This window comes from Leptosomus discolor, chromosome 17 (assembly GCF_034619465.1).
Source record: "Leptosomus discolor isolate bLepDis1 chromosome 17, bLepDis1.hap2, whole genome shotgun sequence".
Classification (NCBI taxonomy): domain Eukaryota; kingdom Metazoa; phylum Chordata; class Aves; order Leptosomiformes; family Leptosomidae; genus Leptosomus; species Leptosomus discolor.
The window spans coordinates 15,883,406-15,908,736 of NC_141407.1; the positions used below are offsets into that span (position 1 = coordinate 15,883,406).

Genomic DNA, 25,331 nt, shown 5'->3' on the forward strand with positions numbered 1-25,331 from the left:
TGCTGCATCCTTTGAGCCTTCAAGTTCCCAGTCATGTTTTTTGCACTATCGATCCGGTCTCCCTGCCTGTCTGCAGCACAGTACCTGCCAGGCGCTCTGGGAAGGACAGCAGCCTGTAATAAAATCTGCCTTAAAATGAGATAAAGAGAACAGAAAAAGATACTGGCAGGGATCAAAGAGTTTGACCCTCAGAGACTAAAAAGGGAGAACTGGCTGGCTGTTTTGAGGCAAGATCTGAATGAGAGTGAAAAGGCTTGCTTTCTGCCTTACCTCGGGAAAGCAGAGAGGAAAAGCTCTATTTGTCTCACTACATGACAAAATTATATGAGCAGTTCAGAGCTGGCAGGAGTCACAGGCTTGGGGCTTCAACACTCTACCTTTGTTATAGGACAAACAGGAATTTACTTCACTCTGCATAGCTTAGCCCATACGGCTTTTTTGCATACCAGTATTTTAGCCTCATTTCCAGAGTTTAGGATTCAAAAATCCACCGCAACTTAAATCTCTCCTCAGAAGGAGAAAAAAAATACTCTACCTAAATGCTATTTTATCTTATAGTTCCCTCCTCTGTCTCCCTATCTCCCTTTTGGGGAGAAGCAAAGAAGGAAACACTCCCAGAGACACAGGCTCCTATATATCGGTGTGATCACTTAGCTCAGGGCCGTGTGCCTAAATTAAAAAGCTGCCATAAACCAAAAGCCTATTCCAAACAAACTCAGGACCATTTGTTGGCTGAACTTCTAACCTGGGGCACGGGGGCTTGTGCCAGCCCAGGCGTTAGGAAGGACGCTAACAGTGACATACTCCTGCACTTTAAAAGTCTGGGATGTTCTGACTTCAAAGCCTGTCAGTTGTTTCACCAAACTCGGGAACAGCACCGTCTCAGCAGCATCAATCCTGTTCCAGCTAACGGCCCTTTCTAAAAGACAACAGGCTCTATTCTTCTGGGTACGTAGGTTTGCCTCACACACAGGCATTGAAGCAACTCTCAGACAGTTTAATGCAGATCATTGTCCCTGAAGGAGAACAAACCAAATATTAACAGCCAGCACACACGCCAGGGAGTCCATCCAGCTCAGGAAACAGGAGCTTCTCTGTCTTCCTCTTTTTTGTGACATGGCAAGAAAGGGGTCTGAGTCTTCCCCCCTCCCTGCAGTTCACTGGGTCACACAGATCATCCCAGCTAATAGGAAATGCAGGATCAAGACAGTGGAAAGTTGTACCGAAAACGTGCAAAAAAGTACTTGGCACTCCAGAAGCTTGGAATTTCTCTATTTGTTATCCTTTAGCATTTAATCAGGGCAAGTTACCCTTCTTTAAGCCAAAACTGAAAGCTGAAATGTGAATGCTTCACCAGTCCACGTCCATTGGTGCTTAAAGCCATTAACCAGTAAGTAACCAAAGCAGATTAGGAAGATGCAGGCTGCTAACTCTAATGCAGCCCCAAAATACAAGTGTAAAAACGAACTAACGGGGAAAATGGACATTTTGTTTCAGTTAATTTCACAGACAATTGAGAAACAATGAATTGACAGTGAACTTTAAGGACATTGCATTACTGCAGAGTACTTTAAAAGGCCTGTGGAAGACTCCAGTGAGGAAAGAGTTGATGAAAACATCTAATGCATGTATCTGAGGTGTCAGCAGAAATAAAATATGCTGCTTTCTGCTTCCTTAAAGTTTCTTTCATTTTCTGGAGATAAGGATCTTCTCCCTTTTATTTCTTCACAGCAAGCATGCATGTGTGCTCCACCACCCATCACTAAGTCACGTGGAATAAGAGAAATCCTTCTTCAGAACAGAACAGAGAGAACAAACAAACGAACCATTTACAGAGACTTTTGCAATCAGATGATACAAAGTAGGGTGGAAAATACGGGCCAGTCTCTGTGCCTGGAAAAAAATAAACCCAAACAGCATCTTCTCAACAATTGCTACCCCGCAGCACTCTCAGCGATGTACTCACCGCAATCAGGATCTGGAAGGAGCTGTGCATGACCTCGATGTACCGATACTCCAGGGCACAGCCTATCACAGAGATGTAGGAATGGCTATCCAGCCCTTTGATGCCAGACATTGAAGCCTCCTTTCTCACACAGCCAGGACCATTTTCACTCCACCATGACTGGTGCCGGGAGATGTTGAATGTCAAGAGTTCACTGTCCTAAAGGGAAAAGTTGCCAAGAGATCTCCATTTACTGTAAGAGCATCTGATATGCTGTCAGATGGAGGTCATATTAAAACCAATGGAAAACCTAAGGTTTCTAAGATCCCCACCCTCGAGAAATGAAAGCACAGCTCAAAATACATTGGCTTTATGTTCCTTGTAAGTATTTCACAGGCAGGTTTCTGTGGTGGGAACCGTTTCAGAGGCAGTCCTGCAGCACTCCCACAAAGCTATTTCACCATCACGTAGCACACTTCAGATGCAGGACTGAGCAGCTTCTAAATCAGAAGGATTTAGTTTCTAGGCTGCAGACCCAAGACGCTTTGTTAGTGGTTCCTGCACCCAGGAAAAACCCCTCAAGTTTTGGGTTTGGGAGATTAACCTTGTAAGTCTAGAAGAAAAAGGTAAACAAGGCAGCACTAAGCATCCTGTCATCATCATGTGCTATGGGTATGGTCTTCCCAGCACGGAACTCAACACCGAGAACTGAGAAATATGAACTTTGTAACCCTAAAGTGAGTTTCAAAACCCAACAGATCTTCCTCTGTCCCTAGCTTTTAACACATCTAACAAGTTCCCTTACCATTTCTGTCCGATTTCCTTCCACACTCTTCACATATGGCGCTTCTGTGTTTTCTGTTGACCTGACACAGCGAGCCTCAGGTCAGATTACCCAACTGAGCCGACCTCAGGGCGATGATTGCAGCTTCTTGCAAACACTTCCCCAGCAATTCCTTATTATCTCTACTGTGAGAGAGGCTTTTTGTTTTGCTCTTCTCCTCTTTGCTAGTTCAATAATTTAAACCCTGCATTCACCACAGGGGAACGCCACACAAGTAGTGCAGGAGTTTGGTGTGCAACCAGGTGCTCATTTGAAAATGGCAATGCTTCTCTCATACTTGAGGAAAGGGTGGTACTCACTGGAGTACCCAGGAGAGCTTTGGGATTTTGAGCTTACAGGACATGGCAAAGCCCTCCCTGCAGAGAGTAAAAGACAAACTCAAACTTGGCTGAACAGATCATCTGCATTACTTCACAGATGAGCTCTACGTGCTGGATGCCCCAGCAGCCCTCTTGGGTCATTTTGATGTGGAATCAACAACCCCTTTTGACCACAACACAGGGAAAGGTGTTGGAAGTTTTATTCTGACAGATAAGATTATAAAAGAGATCAGAGAATCTGTGTCTACAAGGTAGAAATATGTACTGGACATAACACCCCACTGAAGCATTACTGAAGTTTTAGCATCTGTCCATATACTGCTCCACACTGCTCATGCCAGCGTCCTACACAGTGCCTTTAGTAAAGAAGTGGCTCCTACAACAGCAGCAGTCAGAGCTTGGGGTATTCACACTTCCTAACACGGGAAACCTCACGTGGCAGCTCCTTTGCCTCAGCTCCCTGTAGAGTCAAGAGGGAACAACAGATTCAGAGCAGCTAATCCAGGCTCCTGCTCCGAAGTACCCTCTGGAGAGAGGACTTGTCTCCACTGCCAATACAGGGAGCCTAGCCAGGTAGTCCTGCAGACACACTTTTCTGTGTCCACGTTTGTATCTAGGGGCAAACGTGAGTTACAGGAGCAGAAAAGTTGAACGACAGCCCGATAACCTGTGACTAGAGACCAAGCGCCCCTCTATGCACATCGTGTAGGTACCCTCCACTGCACCACAGGTACTCAAAAACAGTTTGCAGAGCGGTTACTAAAATCTGCTGCAGGAAGCACATGTTAAGAAATGTGGACAATTAAGTGAGAAGACAGCTGCCAAACTCCTGACATAATCACCACGACAGATGGGACATGTTTTACAGAAGAAGGAGGAGGGCACAGAGATGAAGTATGGCATCAGTGCAAGAGCAGCCTGAATAGCAAAGACAATAAGGAAAACTCTATTAACAGTTGGGAGTTTAAAGGGAGCTGTCTGCATTTTAAAGGCTATGGGTAATAATTATTAGCTTGGCAGCTACAGGATAATGCACACAGTGCAAGGTGCTGTGCTATCTACATTTCTAGAGACAGTTTTCCAGCTTCTCACAATTTTGGCAGAGGAGTCTTTGGCTTGCTCCCTCTGCTGGGCGTTGATCTTCAGTGGCCCACAAACATCTCACATATCCACCAAATTGCATCTTTTCTGAAAAGCTTGTTCTTTCTCTCCCAACTTTGCGTGTTCCGAGACACACGGATCTTCCTCAGCTGAAGCTTTTCCTCCTGGAGATGCCAGCCCTCCAAGCTGCTGTGCTCTTCTCCCTCTCACAAACCACTCGCTACTTTGGTTTGGGAAGGAAAGAATCATCTTTCTCAAAAAAGAAAAAAAAGGTCTCAGTTCCTGTTTCTTTGCCTGGGGCTTCCCTCAATTAGCACAGAAACAAAGCTGTTCCACAGGGCACCGCAGGATCTACTCTCAACCTCGGTCCCCAGGGCTTCCCTCTCCCAGCTCACAGATGGTGCCTTCCCAAACCTTCTGCCTCCCTGATGCAAAGAGCCCCTTCAGTGCCTTCTCCACTCCTTACAGAGGCATCTATGTGTATTTGGCAAAGCAAAGAAACAGACTGCTTCCCTTCCTTCTTGAATCTCCCTTTTGTCAGTCCTTATAGAATTGGCTCTGGCTTAACTTCGCTGCAGAAGCTGAACTTGCTTGTGAATTAAGCCTGAAAAAGCAGAAATGGTGCTGGGCTGGAGGTGGGCAGGTGGAGGAAAAGTAGGTCCTAACCAGCACTCACTGCTTTTTGCCTATAATCCTGCTCCAGCTCTGGGGAAAAAAAATAAAATAAAATTATACTTCTGTTAAGAACAGATTGGAAAAACTGAGCACATTTGGATTCTAAAAGCACCACCTCGACTTGCACACACGAGCCATCCATCTCACAGATATAAAACGAATACTGATTGCACACTGGGATTGCAGGTGCCCTCACGTTCACAGAGACACCTTTCTGAACAAGCCTCCGTCTGGAGCACTGCGGGGCACGAGGGCGGCATGACTGAAAGGGTTTCAACATGCAAAGCAATGCCGTTCCTTTGCCTGTGTCCCTGGCTGGGATGTCCTCCGAGGATACCTGCGCTGATGGGGCACAATAAAAGAGCATTCAGGAAAGTCACTTGATTGACCTCCAGTTGCTCAGCGCTTGCTGGGAGACTGGGAAAACAATCCCAGGGTGTGTCCTGCAGTTTGCCAGCTTTGTTTGGTTGAGGAGAAGTGAAACGATGAAATAGGAACTGCACACTAAAATCAGGAGAAAAGAACCAGTTGCAAGAAAGTTCAGGGAACAGCTGTTTCCCAAAACCTTTCTGCAATAAATTTGAAGTCTAAACACACTGAAATATTCCCCAAAGTGGAATGCAGGTTGTGAGATGTTAATCAGTCCCAGAAGTGAGCAAGCCCTGCTGTAGGGAGAGAGTGATCTCTGTGTAACTGCACTCCCCCTCGTTTCTTGACAGGCTGCTATTTGAAGGGCTATCGCTTCCTCTTTAACCTTCAGCCTGAACAGAAATACGAGCGAAGAGTGATACAAGCTCCTTCTGGGGAGCACGTTGAAGGCCAGCCAGAAAAATCACATATCACTCTGAACTGTTGTAGCACTTGGTTGCCATCCATTTGCCATCAGTGTGAGAAGGAAGACGACAGCACTAAACCCATAGTACCTACTTTGTACAGAGTCTATTTTCTGCTCCCAGCCTCACCCCACTGTGTCCCACGGGGAAACTCACACCTACCTCTGACACCCACAGAGCCAGCTGTGTTCCTTTTCTAAAAGAGTTTGCTGAAAGCTGTTCTGAAATGATTTTGTAAGGGACACTATCAGGGATGGTTTCATTTCTTGTTAACAGCCTTCTGAACTGCCTCCCAAAGTTCCTTAATTATCAGGCAAGCCAGTACTTCCAATGGCTCTGGAAACAAAATGAACCCTGTATGGGAGACCCCAGAGCTTGACAGCAGAATAATTTTAAATCCTTTCAGTTGGAAACATTTCTTATCAAAATAGGAAATAGAATGTTTGTCTTTTGGTCATGTGGGCTGAATAGCTGCATCGCCCTGTGACAACAGAGAAGCACTTCCATTGTCTCTCAGCAGGTTTGTTGACAATGCCACAGCATTTAAAGGCCAAATCCCAGGCCTCCAGTTTCTAAATTTAGATGGAGTTGAGGGACAGTTGTAATTAGGCATGCATTTATCCATCCTCCTTACAGTATTTTCTCCAGGTACAAAGTCATCCCAAGATGCCATCCAGATTCTCTGGAGTACAAATAACCCCCTATTCCACTAATAAGGGCTGCTTCCATTTCAAGAGGAGATTTACACCATGGCTCTGGATTCAGATCAAAGCACTGGGTAGACAAGAAAGAATATAAAGGGTAAAAAAAAATTCACCATTCCAAGACGAATAATTCCAGAGGGAAAAGACAAAGGAATACATTGAAGTACACACCACCAGTTCCTCAGACCTCTCTGAACTTCTCTCAAGTACACGATGAGCAGTCAATCGGCATGGCAGCTGGACAGACAGTTGCTCATGTGTCTTAACAGCAGGATTTTAATAATTAACTCAGACCAGGGGGTTGCAGGAGGGGCTGTGTTTCATACTCAAGTAGACAGGGAGAAGCTTAACATGTTATTTCAAGCACAGCCTGCAAACTTCAGAGATAGCTCCCAGCAAGTCACCTAACCAAAGGGCCAGATGGACAATGAGAAAAGAGAGAGATGGAACAGGAACAGACCAGAGGAGGAGGAACAGCAATCTGGAAGTTCAGCTGTGAGCCCCACCACAGAGCAGTGGTACAGCGCTTTCGGAGAGGCTGCATTTCCCCCAGATGCTGCAAGTGTGCTCGGAAGTATGAGCAGAGCAAGTCAGCGCTGCCAAAAGCCGCTCAGAGGCACATCACCATCTCACTGCCAATGCTGAGAAGCAACCCTTCAAATCCAGATTGCTGAATCTCTTGCCTGCTCATTGGCAAAGCGCTTACTTCCAGGAAAGCTGGCATGGGCTACACGCTTAGGGAGGCCCTTGCAGCAACAAGCGATGTGCTCTCTTAGACACTTATGCTGATCCGTTTGTGTCTGGCCATCTAATGAAGTTCTGCCGTGCCATATTTCACACTCTTATTCCTGCTAAGAAAAGATTGCAAGATAAAACCCAACAGGATAGAAAGATAGAAATCAGGCCAGTGTAGCTCTTTCAAGAAGTAAATAGATTCACAGAGCAGGAAAGAGCATTTTCCTTTCCAAGAAAAATAACTCAGCGTGGCTCTAACTAGTGATTAAGAGGTAGATGGTTATTAAGTAGTTGTAACTACCCTGAGCAGGGCTGACCAGAACAGCTATTCTCAGGGTTTTCATGGCCAGGAGAGAGCAAGCACTGCTGCAGGAATCTGGAGGATAAAGGAGCAGCACTCCAGGAAATGTTGTGAGAGACAGGAGGAAAGGGAGGGTGAGAAGTGGTGGGCAGACAACCCAATAGAGGAAAGAGGCAGCGGAGGAGCAATTGCTTGGTAAAGGAAAGCAGCCAGCCAGCCCCAAATTGCAATTCAACAACCATGCACCTACCAGCCCATAGTCTACTGATGACAGAGTTTATAACTGAGAGATTGTCTCTTAACCCCTTTGCCAAATTGCTTATGGGCTGACATGGGACCTCACCAACCCCGGAGCTGTGGTGCCCCTGGTTTCTGTTTATTAGATCAGCCGGACACCCAAAGCAAGGGGGGGCTCAAGAATAAGTGCCCATGCTCACCTCAGCCCTCTACTGCGCAGCACTTCCCTGCTCGTCCCGTACTCCCTCACCACTGTGAAATCAGACCCAGGCACCAGAGCACAAAGAGTTATTTGCAAGAAGTGTACATGACCTTTTCTTCATTTTTTCAATTCTTCAGGCTTTTCCTAAACTTGTCACAGCAGAAACACTTGAAGCCTTTCTCACCCCACCTGAGTTACCGCCTGGCTCAGTTGCACTGGGCTGTCGTTACCAGTCTCCAAGTTAACAAACTCCATTCTTTCTAGCTCGCTGCCCTTTTTGCCTTTTGTCATTGTAAATTAGCTAGCTGCTGACAGAGATCTCCCTGGCAGGCTGCCCTTGTCAGGAATACAGAGGGGCGAGCACGGCGCTGGCAGGAGCGCTGCTCTCCCACAGGCTCACCAGGAATCACAGAGAAAACAGCACCTGAAGACCTTCCTCAGAGCTATCGGCCCCTTAAGGGACTTGCACAGGAGCACAGCCCCAACCAAAACACTCCCCAGCACATTCACACTCAGTCTAGTGGTTAATGAGTTGGTGTTTACCTGACCAGCTCCATCAGCCTCGCTTCACCAAAGCTGCTCTTCTAGTATTTGCAATCTACCTGCTTACTGCCAGGCTGATTACAAGCTTTGACTTCGACTTCTTATTGGGAACTAAAGGATGGCTTCCTCCCAAAACCCTTCAGGGCACACAGGGGTACCTGCTCCTCTGCAGCACTGCTGCCAAAAAAACCCCCTGGCTGATACTGCCCTGCCCTTGCCTCCTCCAAGAGCTGGTCCAACACTTGCTCATCCAAGCCCAGGTGTCCTCTGGGGTCTGATCCCAAGACAGAGATCAATAAGGCTCAGCAGATGTCAGCTGGCTTTGGATCAGGTTTCTAGAGATGCAGCAGGAGAGCAATACTGCTCTTGAGTCCAGCCTGCAAAGCACCACACTGTCCTACAGAAACCTTAATTCCTGTTTCAAGTGTTCTTTTTTGTTCTCATATGGAAGTGAGGTTTTGTTTTGGTGTTAAAGACCCAAATAACTTCAGTTAGAGGGGAGAAGGAGGAAAGAAAGCATCATGATGAGTTTTTCCTTACAAGACAGCCTTTTTAAATGAAAGTAACTCATTAAGACCAGAGGCAAGGCAGTGAAGTATTTTACCACCAAACAAGCACAAATACTCTGGTTTTGCCAGTTGCCACCAAACTAACAGGGTGAATTTCTCATTGCAGCTCTAGAGGGAAATCCACGGAGCCAATAACAACTTACGCTGCAGCCCATTCCTATTTTTTAAAAAAAAAAGTCCCAAATCACAAGTGTCATCCTGTAGGCTGAATAAAGGTTCTCTGTGTGCTGGCTTTGCTGAAACAAGCCACAGCACAGAGCAAGGTGATGAGATGAAGCTCCTCTGTAGTGGAGAAAGAGTTTGCTGTGCTGTTTGAATTGCAGAGCATCAACCCAACATGTTGCAGGGCAGGTTGGGGTTAGTAAACACAAGTAATCAGCTGGCTGGAAGCACACACCGGCTGTCAGAGAAGCTCCCAGAGCAGTTTATCAAGCCAGTATTTCTGCCGCAGAAGGGAGCCTTTAAATAGTTACATAAATTTCTTTTTTAGTTGGTCACAGCCAACGCAGAGATCATCTCAGGCTGAGCTTTCAGACCATGAGTAATCACTCTTTTGGGCAAGAACTCTCTCAAAGTTGGATAATTGAGAGGGGAAATGGAGATTAATTGAGGAATTAGGAAGTTACATTTTCTTATCTGCAAAGGATTTACACTGTCACTCATGACTTGCTGTAGCCCTGATAAAAGAAGACGTAATGCAGTTCCAATTATGACTGCAACTTAGATGTATGACCTGGGAATTTAGGCCAGATGTAGAGTGCTCCCAAATGAACCTGTATCCTATAATCACCCAGAGTCTAAGCTACAGCAACACTTAGCAATTCATTGCTTACAGCCCAGGCTTAGTGCAGGGCCTGCCTCCCATTTTTATTACTTCTGACTCACCTCTCATTAAGCAGACAGCAATACTTAGCTTATCTAGCCTTCAAAGAGCTTCACATATTAACTTGCAACACTCCTGGCCAACAGCCATAAATAACTTGCACTGCATTTGAGAGAGAAGAATCGGGACAGGGAAGTCACATCACCTCTGAGGCCACCAGAGGAGATGCACCAGCCCTTCAAAACGGTTTGTTCTCTGTTCAGCAGAGAGAAAAGCCTTTCCACGAGGGGAAATATTTTGCCTGGTGTGGCAACAACCAGATACCTATTCCTGCTGCTCATGTGCACTAGGTATTCAGGAGGACTGGGAGGCAAAAAAAAATATCAAGAGCTGGTCAGGTATGGAGTTACAGCAAAGCCCTTGGTCCAAGTCAGCCCAGCCAGATGGAGTACCTGCTGCAGCTCTTCCCTGGGACAGGGGGGGCAGAGAGAACACTCAACGCTGCAGGAGAGCCTTCCCCTCCAAGTCACATACCTTCTTCCCAAGGTGTTATCAGATCACAAGAGGATCAGCTGTAATCTAGTTAGCTCCTAGCCTTCCTCAGCCACCTCTGCACCATGGCTGGGAATTAGCCCTCAAACCTCCTCTCCCCTCGGGGTGGCTCTGCTGCCAGGCTTGCTCTCACCTTTAAAAAGCAAACACACTCCACCCACTATGAGGGCAGGGTTTATTCCAGCCACCACCTGCACCGACCAGCAAAAGGCTCCAGAAATCAGTATTAGCTCCCCGTCTTTATCGTACAACAAGCAGCACTCCTCCCCTCGTCAGGCAGCCCTCTCCGTGGGCAAGGCAGCAGGACCTGCTCCCAGGCAGCCCCCTGCTACTCCCCTCAACCACCCCCTCCCTTATCTCACAGCTAAGCTCCATCCCCTCTGAGGCAAAGCCTGGGCACTCACCTATAAAGCTCCTACTCACCTTTGAGAGCCCTCCCACTTCTAAGTAAAAGCAGATGATGAAGATGTTCCAGGTGACCCAAATTGCAGTCCAGATGGCATACTAGAAGGGAACGGGGGCGGGAGGAAGAGAGAGAGAAGCAATAAACTTTAGGAAGTCACTGGAATTAGTTTATATATATATATATATATGGGATGCAGCTGGGGGTTAAATGCCCTGACTCAGCAATTGGTTTTTTCCTTCCTCTGTTTCCCATATGTGGATGGTCCCTTGCCTGATTAGAGATGCAGGGGCAGAAGTTTAGAGGCAATGGAAGAGCTTCTGCCATGCCTTTGCCCGGCATTTCGTTCTCTGTTGTGCAGCGTCGCGATGTTACTTTGGTGGCAGTAATAATTATCTGAAATCTCCCAGGTTTGGCCTAAGTACAGTAAAAGTGCAGTACGCCGAACAACGTGTTCCTGAGCACAGCCAGGCACCTCCTGCTGAAATTGTTTACAACCATTTCCCCGGGGCTTTGCTCAGTTCCTCGTGACGTGCCGTATCCCGCCAGAGCAAAGGCCTCGAAGGGCTCTGAACAGAAGGGAGGTTACTTACCACCACTATGTAGCGAGGTCTATACTGAATAGTGCCAAACAGGCCGAGGATGACGATGATGATGTGGAGGAAGTTGGCTAGGATGGGGGCCCACTGGTATCCCAGGAAATCGAACACTTGCCTCTCTAACGCAGCAAGCTGGAAGGGAGAAGGAAAAGGAGAGTTACAGCGTCTGGACTCGCGACGTTTGTACTCAAGGGTTTGTCGCGCTCCCTGGGCAAATCGCTGCGGCAGCTGACGATGTTACTCCATTCCCAAAGCAATTTGCTGCCTCTGAACCAGGTCAGTAGGGCAGAACGTGTGTCTACATGCCCCCCCCCCCCCTCGTTCTGCTTTGTACTCATCCCATCTCCTCCGATGGCTGAGCTAATGCAGACCAGTGAGCTCCTGGGTCTACGTGGGCGCACGCCCCCTGTTCTGTGCGCTTTGCGGCGGGGAGGTGGCCCTGGCAGAGGTGAGCGGTGGGACGGTAACATCTTAAACGGCTGCAGCAGGACTTTCGAGAGCTCATTTGTCAGAGCCTTCAGCATCACTCCATCATTCCTGACACCGCTCATGCTTCTGCTCTCCAGCACACACCCATCAAAGGGAGAGAGGAGGAAACTCCTCCACCTTAACCCCTCAGAAAATGCTGCCACCAGCAAAGAAATTCTGCAAACGCATCGGTTTTCCAGGAGAACAGGCTGTGTTCCTCTCCTGCACTAATAACATGGTTCAAGGCTAGTGCTACGTTCTAGAAATAAAACTCCATCACTGTTGAAGTGCTGGGCCTGATTTTTGAATCGTATTTGCATAAAGATGTGCTTTTCACCTGTAGCCATCATCGGTGTATCAGGGGCTGTGTTATGCCTGAAGCTGAAAGAGAGCACTGGACATGCAGTTGCATCCCAGCCTTTACATCCCCGCAGCCTTTAAATATCATGTCTGTAGGTGAGCCAGTGAGTGGAGGGGGCAGAACGGTTCCTGCAGGTTTCTCCCCAGTGCCCAGCCTTACACAGAGAGATCTTCCTGCTCGTCTTCGCTAACGTGGTGCGACCAACCTCCCACCATTGACCAGCAGCTTTGCTGGTGCTAAGGCTCAGCAGGAGATTTCCCCATCGGGGTGAGATTTCCCCATCAGGGTGAGACTTCCCCATCAGGGTAAGCTTTCAAAGTGTGTTTAATTAGCGTAGCACTACGCTGGGATTACATTATGACGTTTCTCATATTTATTTTCACCTAAATAAATCATTCCAATTTACCATCGATAGTTTATGTTAATTTAAGTACTAATCAGACATTAACCATGGATGACCCTAGCCCACTGTATGTACTCAGCTATGTGACGTCTTTTCCTGGCTTGGCTTTTAAATGACAGCTGGGGACCAAGCACTGGAGCATCTGTAATGGCTTAAAGCATTTAAGGATGTTAGTGCCTGCAGGTCCCAGCCCAGCCACACGATGAGGGAAGCCACATCTATTCAATGACCCTTATTCCTCCTTCCTCCTGGCTCAGTGGGGAAATCACCTTCACACCTCTCTTGGGCTAGGAAGGTCTTGCAATTCTCATCACTACCTTGGAAGGTCAACAAAAATCTGTATTTCAAAGAAATCTAGAGCAGCCCTGGTTAAGGGAGATGAGTCAGGGCGGTGCTAAGCAGGTTCCCCTCTCTGACATCTCACTTCACTGGCAAAGGGGTGCAGGGAGAGTGGGGAGGGAATGGAGGAGTCTCTAACTCCGTCTTTTCTGCAAAATAATTAGTCCTTCCTTTGAAGCAACACGTACTGCCCCGTTCTGAGCAATTTGAACCGCCTGGAAGATGCTGTGAGCTGTGCTGCACAGCCACGCGCGGGGCTCCAGGCCTGGAACAGGGCAAGCGCTGCTCATTGCACCGTTCAGCCTGCTCTTCCCCGCCGAGCACAGCAGATTTTCTGTATCTCATCAGAAACAGCAGTAATAGGTTAAACGCTTAATCTTTTAGGAGGGGATTAACGCACATACCTTAACGATATTTGGAAATTTTGAATGCTGACTGGCTGGCAATGGGTCACTTGACTGTGACCGCTTCATCCAATCAAGCATTTAATTGGCTTTGTCCGTTACATTAACGCGGGAGTACGTGCTGCAAGAGCCAGCACCTCGGTGCATCAATTAGCTGAAGGGACACAATGGGGGTGTGTTCTGCGGAGATAACGCCCTGCTCAGCTTCGCCTTTTGCCTCCAGGCCCTGAGAAAGGGGATAAAGGCAGATCCTTCCCACCCATGCCTTCTGCCACGAGTTTTCCCAGAATCAGGGCATCTGTGTCTGGAAAAGTGTTCTCACAAATCAACATTTGCCATTGGGGCTGTATAAAAAGGAGAAAGCTCGTCCTTCCACAGCTTTGTGGTGTCTCCTGGTTCGTTTGGACGAGGGAAGACATTGATCTGTGAAGCGAGAGGTACCCAACCTCCCTGGAGACAGACCTGCCAATCTACTGACTTCGGACTGGGGCACAGCTCCTAGAGAGGTCTGCGAGCCCCAGCCACGCTGGATTTTTCCCCGTGATCCCAGAAGTTAGCTTCATGTCATACTTCCCCCTTCCTTACTGCGATTGCCCTTGTCTCCAGGTTGTTTCTGTCCTGATTATGTTCCTTTGCCACTTTCTCTGCATTTTTTAAGTGGCTTTGTGTCCCTGGGAGGTGCAGGCATGACTCAGCTGGTACAGAGATGGGCTGTGCCTGCCTGCTGGTTCAGCTAAGGGGAGCTGGGTCGGCACACCTTTGTGCGATGTACGAGCTCAGACAAGCTGTTTCCTCGTTTATGAAAATAAAAGCGATTTTCTGTAAGACGCGCGTTGATGACACGCGCAGACGCTGCTGCTGAAACTCTTAACGCTGTGTTACTGACACCCAGGTAGCGAGCCTGTGCTGCAACCCAGCCATCAGAAATGCAGCCTGAAGGTACCCCAGGAACCTAGTATAATTAGGGAAATATTTGCTACAAACGAATGGGTAAACAACCATTTCACTCATTACGCTACAGGTCTGTGTGCAAAGCTTGTCCATTAACTGCTGCTGAGATTTGCAGGTAAACAGGGCTGGCGTTTGTGCTAAGCTGGCCTTGGTTTGGGGTTGGGATGTGAAGAATGTCGTGGTACCCTTCAGCCCGGGTTCCTTCAGTCTGGCTCAGAAATGGCAGGGTCAGGGTTTGCCTCTGCCTGCGGGGACCGATAGATCTGCACCCTCGTACTGAACCTCTTCGATCCCTCTTGTTGAGCCGGGGAAATGCCATCTTTCTCCGCTGCTGCCAAGTTTCTGCAGAGTAATAGCCTTGCTGTGGCGTTCTTTATGATGATTCACACGATTCTATTGAGAAAGCCTATTATATTCTAGAGATACTGGTTGTAAAGAGAAATTTCACAGATTGTGGCACAGGTTTCAACCCATTCGAAGCTGACAGGACCTTTCCATCAGGGAGGACAAATTTTTCTTCTTTATGACTATTCTTATTAAAACCAGGATTCCTTCTGCTCCTTTTGCTTCTCTAGCCCACAGACCATTTTTACCTTTCACTCTTTAAGTTAAATGATTTGTTGCTGCACTAAAGTAAGAATAGTTGTGGCAGACTTTTCTCTCCTGAAATAAACCACGTTTCTGCTGACGTGTGTGAAACTGGGCTAGCAAATAACCGTGTGAAGCAATTGTTAGCCAGGCAAGCAAAATAAGCCAAAGCTCTCTGTTGGGCCATCGCTCATCGGTACGGCCAGGAGAGATAAAGGCAGAGACGATGTTCTGCAGTTCACGGAGTCCTATCGCGTAGCTCAGGCACGGTGAGCACAGGCGATGGAAGCCAGCACGACGGGACACGCTCGAGGTCTTTATACCGTTAAAACTTCGCCAGAGAGGGAAACTGTGCCTGAGCTGGAGGGGAGCATTGCCTGATGGAGCCCATTGCAGAATAGGAAAATGGTCTTAGAAAAGAGCTCAAAATGTGGAACAGTTTCTTGTTGGGGGCGTTCAAACCATTCCCTTTGCATTTCTGATGGCTTTGGCAGGACGGTGTCACTGGCAGGTGCAGATGCCAGCAGGACACTCCGAGGTGATTCAACATGGGCTGGGGGGGGGGGGGGGGGGGCGGTGCTTGTTTAAATTCTGGTCCCTCAAAGCTTTTCTGGCCCCTCACCTTTGTCTTCTGTTGCTCCTGGCATGCTGATAAGCTGAGGAGTTCAACCTGTTCCTCTTGAGCCTCCACACTGCTAAGGAAGAAGGGACGGTAACTACCTGTAACTCTTTAACTCCCTGTGCTTTATAGCCTTCTATCGAGGCCATGTTATCAGCTAGATTTGCTCTTCTTAGTTTATTTAGCTTTTAAAGCCTCTAATCTTATTTAGGCTGGATCTGTGTCATTCACTGCCTTTCTGAAATCAGCTGGGCCACAAAATAGCAAATATCACTTCAAGATGCTGACATGACTGGTACAAGATGCAGGGAAGATGCTCAGAAAGCCTAACGACAGGTACAGGCACACAAAGAGGATGTCCTGCCTACGCACACGCACACGTCCATATGTTTCTGCTCCTGCAAGATAACCTGCTTTTATACTTTCCAGTTCAGCTTTAATAAGAGATTTCTTTTTAAAATTAAATGTTAGAAATAAGTTTACAAACATGCAATAAATGGAGCAAATGCGAAAGGCTGATCCTACTGCTACGGGCCAGCCAGGACTCCCACAAAAAAAACCCAAGAAAAAATGTTTCACCCAGAAGCCCAGACAATTTTCCACTTGATCTGTAAAAAAGCGACTTCAAAACTCTTTTGCAACTCCTTGTCTTTCACCGCCGCGAGGACACGAAGTCCCACAGCCCGCTCCAGCTCCTGCACTGCCCTTGTTCAGTCGTGTACACAGCTGCCTTGGACCCCTGCGTGCAGAGGTACTGCTTCAACACAGCCAAAATTTGCAACTTAAACCCCTATATTTACTTTCTCTCTAGCCTGAATGGAGAAAGAGCCTCAGCTGCAGCCCTCGGTCACCACCACGCTCCTGTGATGTTCAGGGCTGCCTGGCTGATTCCCGACGCGTTGATTCAGCGTTTGATTGCCTGCCAACTGGCTTTGCTTTTTAAGAAGATGCTCTTTGTTTGTCTGCTGTGCAAACACCATCGAAGCGGCCAAGACTTTCACTGAAAAAGGTCACGGGTCTTTTCTTGAGGAAAAACTTGCATTGATTTCCTGAGGTATTTTGGCTGCGCGGTCGCTGATGGCTTGAGTTCAGGACAAAGTCACGGTGCTGCTATCCCTATGAGACATCATGTCAGGATGAAAATTTAAGTCGATCTAGCTGACAGCAGGAAGAAATTAAAAAGTCTCAAACGTATCATTTAAAAAACATATCTGTTTAGGTTTTGAACACAAATATCTTTATTTTTGGTTCTTCCATAAAGTTTAAGTTTGGCAATACTGAACGCTGTCTGCTGCGTTTATTATTACTGTATTGGTATTATCGGTGTTCTTATGATATATTATATTATTACACACAGTCTTTCTACACAATTGCTTTGCGTTTGTAAATGGTGAAACAATGCTAGAGCTAAAGAATCTTAAACCCAAGCTGCGGTGTGCTGTGACTATCAGCAGTGAGCAGAGAATTCCCTTCTGTGCCACTGCTTATTCAAGGTGGAGAAGCTTTTGTGGGTAGAAAAATTATTAAACACTAAGTCTGCGTTTACCACAGTGGCTGCATTTCTAAATAAATATTAATGGTCGTAATAGCTGTTTAATTAAGTTTATCTGAAAATGCAGTTCACTGAGCCACTACTTCACATCCCCCTAACCGAGGGGCTCGTTCTGCTAGGTGCCACGTCCTTGCCTCTTCTAAAGTCAGCATCTCACGTGCTGGTACCTGCTGCATTCATGAAATCTCATTTTTCTTTAGTAAGTGTTGTCAAGGAAACCTTCCTCAGGGCCTTGTGATCCACAGCTCCTTTCCCAGCATCCCTCGCCGAAGCGCAGAGGTCAAGAGACTAATTGCACAGGAGGTCTCTTGTTTGTCACTTTGTCTCTTGGACACCTTTGGTCGCTCTGGCCACTGGAGACAATAAGCCCCATTCTCTGCTCGGTTTGGTCTGTTTTCTCCCCAGAAGCTGCTGAACCCCCTTCTATTCACACAGACATGACAGAGGCCTTCCACGGCAGACTTCATATCTTTAAATCATTTATGTTTCAGAAGCAAACTGTGGTCACTGAGATGGCCTGGAAGACCAGTGCCTGCTAAAGGCAGCTGGAGAAGTCCCCATCGCTGGCGTGAGCCCCACACCAGGTCGCTGCCCTGCAGCAGGGGCTGGCTGCTCCTGGGGCGTTACGACCCACACAGCTTTCAGACTGCACCATGGCATAGCTGAGGATCGGGACTTCTCCCACCCCAGCAGCATCCTCTGCAGAGCCTGGGCAGACCTCACCCCTCAATGTGGTTCAGCCCAACTTCCCTGCTGAAGCTCGGAGCATCCTGCCGTTAAACAGCCCGGCGTTGAGTCCTCACCTCCTCATTCCCCCTGGCCTGGCACCTGTGGGCTCTGGATTCTCCCCTCCCAGCATCATTTTGTGTGTGTTGGCAACGATGCCCTCAGGAGCGCTGCTGCTTTGACCTTGGTCCCTATGCTTTCTGCTGCCAGTGCCTTTCAGAAACATCCTGGCTGCAAAGATATGTCATTATTCAGTCCCACACGCCCGAATGCTGCTTAGCATTCCAGGAAAGGCACAATCCTTACTAAACAGAAGGGATGAGACTGGCACTGAAGCAGTGCAGAAGCCTGTTTGTTTGTGTCTGGAGTTGAGGCTCCAGCTTCAGAGGGACTGAGGGTTCCTCGTACATCACTGATAGCCACCAGCCCTGCTCGGCTGAAGACACGGGCGACGGCACAAGCATTCATGCACACAAACCTCTTAAACCTTTTCACTCCGAGTGTTGCCTTGGGCCACGAATGGGTAAAACACCAGAGATATGTGAAGGGAGAGAGAAGGCAGTAGCTGGCAGTACTTTTTCTAGCAAGTCTCCATAGTCCATGGTCCCTACCCCAAATGGCACGTCCCCGGGGGCAGCACAAGCGTGGCAGCCCCTCTCCTGCTCCACCACCCTCTAAACGCGGTGGTCAGCAGCACAGTTATTAGCTGGCTCTTGCACGTAACTTTGCAGAGGAGAGAAGAGGTTGCCCAGCACTGAGTCTCTGAATGGTGCTCAGAATACAGCTCCCAGGAAAGAGACTACTTCCTAGGAGGAATGTTTCAGCACAATTATTGCCCTGTGTTGCCTAAACTTCTCCCAAATCAGGGTCAGTAACGTGCCTGGTGAGGCTCGTGCTTTGTGCATCCCACACAGCCTCTGGCCCGTTCCTGGATGACATCTGGCCGCGGAGCTCAGCCCCCGGGGATGCAGACAGGTGCCTGTGCAGCAGCACCAGACACCCGAGCTGCTCTGTTCCCTTCGCTCCTCCTTGCGTCTCCTGATGGCATTTAAGTGCCACATGCTGCTGGGATTGCTGATTGCTGAGATTCGCAATCAGGCAAAATTAATAAGCAGGTGCCTTTGTGATCCAGGCAAAAAAAAACCCACTCTGACAAGAATGACAAACTTGTTTTGTCTGTAACCTACGTCAACATTCAAACCTAAATTTCCCAAACATAATTAAATTAATCTGTTGTGCCCACAATGCTCCACCCCCCAGCTTTTTCCTCCTCCCCCAGTTTCATAGCTCAGCGTCGGCTCTCCAGGTTTGTAACAGAGAGGGGGGCCACTGCATCGATGGGGATGTGACTGTATTTGCAACAGACATAAAAAATAATGAGTTTCTTCAACAAGTGCCTGGCATTTTTGTCAGCCAGATGCTCCGCAAGGAACAGCCTTATCCTGGGCTCAGGTGCCACACTTGTGGCAGTCCTGGCTTTCCCTCGCTTGTTGGAGACAGCTTTAGCATTGAGGGGGGGGGCACCTTCTCCCACCAGTAGCCCAAATTTCCCTGTTGAGTGAAGTGTACTAAAGACGTGCCGTTAACTGACCAGCCATTTCCCTTGGGAGATCTGCTCCCATTCATGCAGCCCCCTGAACGCTGTGAAGGCTGCGAGGCAGAGCAGTGTTGGAGATGGGCAGGAATTTCATTTTCTAATAGATTTATTTCCGATGAACAGGGCATGATATTCTGTGATCCCTGCCTCTGCTCAGCCAGGAAGGCTATCCAAAGCTGGGGCTCGTTCACGTGACAGGGATGCGGGAAAAAAGCGAAAACACTTAAAAATTACCCAAGGGGTGGTTGGATATAGGGGACATACCCTACACCTCCTGGACCTGCTATCTTAAACATTGCCTGCACAGCTAAAAGAGACAGCTCTGCTGCCGGAGGGAGGGAGCAAACGCGCTGACAGGAGGTACAAGGCTGTACTGAAGGACTGTGTAGGCCAGGACTGCCCAGCTTGTCATCTAATGATGCAGCTCTCTGGAGTCTCCTGGATGTGGGAGCTCCAATTTGGGAACAGCTTGGAGCTCCCCCTGAGCCCTCACGTGCGCTAGAAAGACTTAAAATCACCCAGGGGTTGGACCAAAACTCACAGGGTGGATAAAGCCCGTAAGATACCAGCCAGACTCACCCAGTTTAGACAAAATTACGGCTATCTTTGCTGTTTTATAGGCACTTCCTGCAAACGGCAATTTTATTTTGCCTCTGGTTACCCCAAAGTTGAATTATGACCTGAAATACACTACTGGCAATTTCCTGAAGGAGGAAGAAGCTCTTGCTTCAGGCTCGAAAAGCCAAGCCCGGTTTTCCCTCTATCCTGCCCACACACAGCCCAAGAAAGACCCGCTGTGTCCGGGGGACACTGAGAACATCCCCTGCCTTTAGCTTTATGAACAAAAACTGTCCCCTGCAAGTCTCATTCACAGCATTTTCTCCTCACGAAGGGTCGGTTGTAGCCTGAGTTACAGAAATGTCTCTCTGAAGGCAAAACACCTGCAGAAATCCACCTGAAGCTGTTTTTCTCATCCAGGGGCAGATGAGGATGAGAGTTCCTTGGGGTTCCTGTAGCATGGCCACCTTCTGCACCGCTCCGTGTGTCAGAGCAGTCCTCAACTCCGCAGGGTGCTCCCCAGCACGTGTGGACAAATGGGGTCTGTGCTGCTGGTCTCTTGTGGAACCCCCCCCCCAGGGCCTTGCCAGCCAAAGCTCCCCGCTCTCCCCTTTGCTTGACGGTCCCTCTCCTTTCTGCTCCGCACCTTCCACCCACTCCGGCCGGCTCAGCGGCCGCTCTCCCCCAGCTCCTTCCTCCGCATTGCTCTGGGAGCTCTAGCAGCTGATCCCCTTAATTAGGTCAGGAATAGATCACGCGTAAAACACTTGCACCAGCCAGATCCTCTGAAGGAAAAACATGCAAGCTCTGCAACTGGGGTAAAAGCTCGAGAGAGGAAGGATGCCAGAGCCGAAATAACTCTTCAAAACTTTGTCCGTAGGAGCCCTGTGTTTCAGTTTCTGCTCGACAGCTGGGTCCCCGCTCCCTGACACTGTAGCTAAGTGGTAGCGTTGCTTTAATTTCCTCTTGCTCCTGCTGCAATGCCAGATTGCTTGGATATTCATAAACAGAAGGAGTTTAATGAAAATTATAATTAGAGCCCTGCGGTGCTCTTGCAGGTCGCCTTTACACTAGGCTGCCTATTTACATTACAAATCAGCCTGGTGTCACTGCGGAGTCTACAGCAAGAGAAGGGAATTCATTAAAAGGGAAGCGCAGGGTGGGTGAGAAATAGGGGAGAAAGAAAATGATATTGTTATTATTAATAATCGAGGAAATTGGGATCTGCCATGGTCTTGCTCCTAGCAGAAAAGCCCATTTGCAATCGCCCTGCAGCAGGAGGGGAGAGAGCACAGCCACCTCGAAATTTCCACTGGCAATTACCGCACAAACAGACCCTTTTCCATAGAGCAACTGTTTCTCATGGAAAACAAAGTGGCAATGACGATTTTATCTCCCCCACCGGGACACAGAGAAGCGCTCTTAGCACTTCTGCTTCCTAATACCTAGCTGTGAAGTTGGGGGGTGGGGGGTGTCAGGGGGAGACAACACGTCAAGCCAAAGGGCTGCATTTCCCACCGTTTTACAGCTTTCCCTTTCCACCTGCCAGCAGCTACACATGACGCTTCTCGCCCCGCTGCAATGCCAGGAGCAGCAGCTCCTTGAGAAAGACAGAAGGCCTCATTCCGCGAGGCGCTGGAGCGTCTGCTGACTCGAGGCGCAGCGTCCGTCCAGCTGCAGTCCCGTGCCGAAGGGCGCTGGAAGATCTAGGCCTGAGGGAGGAGGAGAGACGATCCCATGGGAACAACACGGAGGCATCCGGGCATCCGTGCACTGACGCTCAGCCCGGCTCCCGCACGCGGCAGCACGAAGCACAAAACTTTAGGTGCTCTCCCAAATACGGAGCAGTCTCCTGGGTCTGATTCTGCTCCCGCTCCTTCCACCAAAGCCCTCCAGCACAGTCGTTACCTGGTTGTCTTCCCACCTATGGAGTGGAATCGGAAATAACGCCCTCACTTTGCGCAGAGGATAGCTGGAGACTTGGGTTGTCTTGGTAAAAAGCTTCTTCAACCTTTCATAGTAACCATCCCGCACCAGCAGAAACCGCATCACCAGTGCAGCACTGTTTTTACTGGATGCCCACGAAAAGAGGTGGCGTTTTAGGTTGGGGACCTCCCCATGCTGTTTGCAGCACCAGCCCCCTCGCCTTTCCCATCACGGTCACGTTCTCAAAACCCAGGGGTAAACTCACGCCCTTCCCGTGCCCGCATCCCCCCCAGATTCAGCCCCGGCGATGCTCCCACCAAATCCCAGCAAGGCCCAGCAGAGGCTGCCCAGTCAGCTCCCCTGCCAGACCCCCACTGCTGCTCCTCTCAGCTATTAATCTCACCTCGCCCTCCGCGCCCAGAGGATGTACCTTTAGTCTGATAAACAGCTGGGAAGTCAGGACAGAGCAGATGAGCTAACGCTGCAGAAGTGATTGGGTTCATACATCAAAACCGACCCAGGAGACTTTCCCCTCCGCACGTCACGGCACTGTGCAGAACGTTTTCAGGCAAATTAGAAGCTGGAGGTATTTTAGGCGTTTGGCTGCAAAGGGGCCAAGGGATTTGCTTGCATTTCATGCACGCTGCCGTCAGTGTAAAGTGGCCCATGCTGCGACAGCTGAGGTTTAATGATCACTAGCAACACTTTGTTGTTTGTGCTTTGCCAAAGAAACAACCTGACATGAAAGTGCTTCTCTCAGTTAAAAAAAGGACAAAAGAAAAAATTCCCTCGAAAAACTACAGCTGAAAAAACACATAGCCGTTTTTTCAGCTGAAAAATAAACAGCAGTGAAGAACTACTGACCAACTCTCCCCTAATGAATGTACTAGCAAACTTCCAGGCCTATCATTAAAGCATGAAATGAAAAAGAACGGGGAAGAAAAGAGTATTTTGGACGTGAAAAACATTTAGCAGTCCAGCTTCTGGTTCCAGTAAAATGCTTTTGTCAGGAAGGGTTTTAAATTGGAACAAACAGGAAAACGACTATTTTGTTACAAGTAGGGACTGTCAGAGGCTTTCGGGGTCTTGCAGGAATTTTGCAATAACCGCAGCCTCCACAAACAACTTCCCTTCTACAAAGGGGCTGGAAAATGAATCAATCGCTATCGACTTTCATCTTCCGATTGCTTCACTGGAAGAAAATCAGTCGTACTTAGCTAATTGATTCATTACCTTCGTAATTACAGGTAACAAATCTAGCTTCCCTTGCCTCCCTCAAGACACATAAACTAGGGATGCTTCAGTTTCCAGCCACTTTAGGAGGCAAAGCCAATTTCGTGTGACCCAAGGTGGCTTCTGAGCTGTCACCCACATCGCAGGGGTCACCACTACCCTCGGCACGGCTCCAGCAGCACGGTCTCTCCGGCTCTCGGAGGTGAGGAAGGCTGACCACCTCTTGGGTTTCTTCCTCGGCTGTGAGCTCCCCATGAGCATTACAGGCTGGGAAGCAGAGATCCAGCTCTCTTTTTCTTAAGACAATAAAAGCAAGAAAACAGAGACACATGAAGCGCTCGAACAGATTAATCAAGTAAATGCCTAAGGATGGAGATGGCGAAAAGTTTAGACACACATTTGAGGCCGAAGATCAGCCTCTCACGGGTTGTTGAAGCAGCTTGGGAAGGGCCATCTGCTCTGGGTAGTCGTTAAAGGGTGAGAGCACATCCCTGCTACAGACCAGACTGAGTGCTGGAAGCAAGTGCTTCGGGGCAGAGAGTCTCGGGTTCGAAGCGTGAGAGTGAGCCGTGGTGGGAGTCACTCAGCCCGTGTTTTTGTCCTGCTCACCACCCTCTGCCCCGCTGTGCGTTCCCGCTGTCCTTGAGAGGAGCTCAATGAAACAAAAGATTTATCAGCAATACAGTATCATGCTAAAAAAAAAAAAAAAGCTGAAGTTTCACAAGTTCTCCCCCTTGTGTTGATGGCATTGACCGTATCACTTTTTGTGTGGCGACCCCTTTGTTTTTGCTCTTCAGTCCAAGTAGATGATGAAATGAGACCCGTGACGTTCACTTTGATGGAGGCGAGCTGCTGGCTTTCCAACAGTGTAAATAAGGATTCAGTGCCTTTTAGAAAGCATTACTTTTAAAGGAAAGTCCTTTTGAGTGAGGGCTAGAATGGGGTTATTTTCCACATGACCAAGCGTCAAAAGGAAAGCAGCAGCCCAGTCCATGCTCTTATCGCCCTCCTTGAGTCACCCACTGGATAGATCTGTCACAAGGTGAAATAAGAGCAAGTCCTCAATTTATTATCATTTTCTACTTGTCCTCCCTAATGCAGCTCCTGCCAGGATGAGTTTGCTGTGGGAAAGTGGAACGAAACCAGGTCTTTCAGTTTGCTGCTAAACGGGACTGGGGGGAGGCTTTTTGGGGGGGGGGCGGGGAGGGAAAATCTTCCTCATTATAAAGGGAAAATGTGCAATGCAGAGTTTTCATCGGATGCTGCCCAGCCTCCCAATTAGGATGCCTGAGACAAACAGTGGCGTTATTATATGTAACTGTTTATCCAGTGTCACTCAGCCATTGTTTGTTTTATGAGCATAATTTATCTCTTCTGTTGTGCTACCCAATTTGTTTGCATTTTCAGTCCAGTCAAGTGTCTCTGTTTTATTGTATACATCTTTTGGCCTCCCACCAACCGACTCTCCAATTAAGTTTCCAAGAGTGTCGCACAATGGCCAGGCTCCTCCTGCGCTTCATTTTTCACATGACGTTTGCGTCCCCTTCGGTTCTGCGCTGCCCCTGCTGACTTGCAGCTCTTCAATGGCTCATGGTTTATTCAACAGCAAAGCTGAGTTTCTCTTTTCCCTCTCTTTTTTTCCCCTTCCCTCCCCGCTGGTCAATAGGTGCCACTTTGGCAGCTCTGGAGAACAAAGTTCATTTGCAGCAAATCTTTCGCGGTTGTGTCTCTGCAGTGCAAGAGTTTGGTGACCTTGCAGGGACTGAACCCCAAACCGTGGGGCAGCAGCTCAGACGTGGGACACTCGAGAACTCTTGTGTCTCCTCCAGCCACAGGAAGGGGACGAAGACGTGCCCTCCATTAGCTTGTGTCACCAAAGCTTCATCTGCATGTGGCCCTGCCTCCCTGCTGCTGTCGGTCCCCTGGGAGGTGTGAGACAATTCCTCATCCCTGGAACGATGGCATTTTGGGCTTGTCCCTTCTCCAAACTTTCCGACCAGTTTTTTTCACGTCTTCTGATCTTCTTGCTTGCAGGTCTGCCTGCAAGGATTAGCTAACACAGAAAAGTGCTAATCCATATTATGGAAATTCAAGTCCTGGCCACTACGTTAAGTAATTCCAAGGAAGTTTCATCTGGCAAGACGCAGAGGTGAACTCCAGAGCAGTGATAACAATATTTGTGCATTGCTTCTTCCACTAGCGAGGCAACACTGCAGCAGT

The 25,331-nt window shown here is 48.5% G+C and overlaps 1 protein-coding gene across 1 annotated transcript in view; it reads right to left on the reverse strand.

Moving 5' to 3' along the window:
- The window catches only part of NKAIN4 (sodium/potassium transporting ATPase interacting 4), a 50,731-nt gene that overhangs the window by 13,418 nt on the left and 11,982 nt on the right, over positions 1-25,331 (reverse strand). The window contains exons 2-4 of the mRNA XM_086474662.1: positions 11,381-11,518; positions 10,808-10,888; positions 1,967-2,164 (exon numbers count right to left, since the gene is read on the reverse strand). Coding sequence (XP_086330788.1) covers positions 1,967-2,164; positions 10,808-10,888; positions 11,381-11,518 — 417 coding nt within the window. The remainder of the gene's footprint in view (positions 1-1,966; positions 2,165-10,807; positions 10,889-11,380; positions 11,519-25,331) is intronic.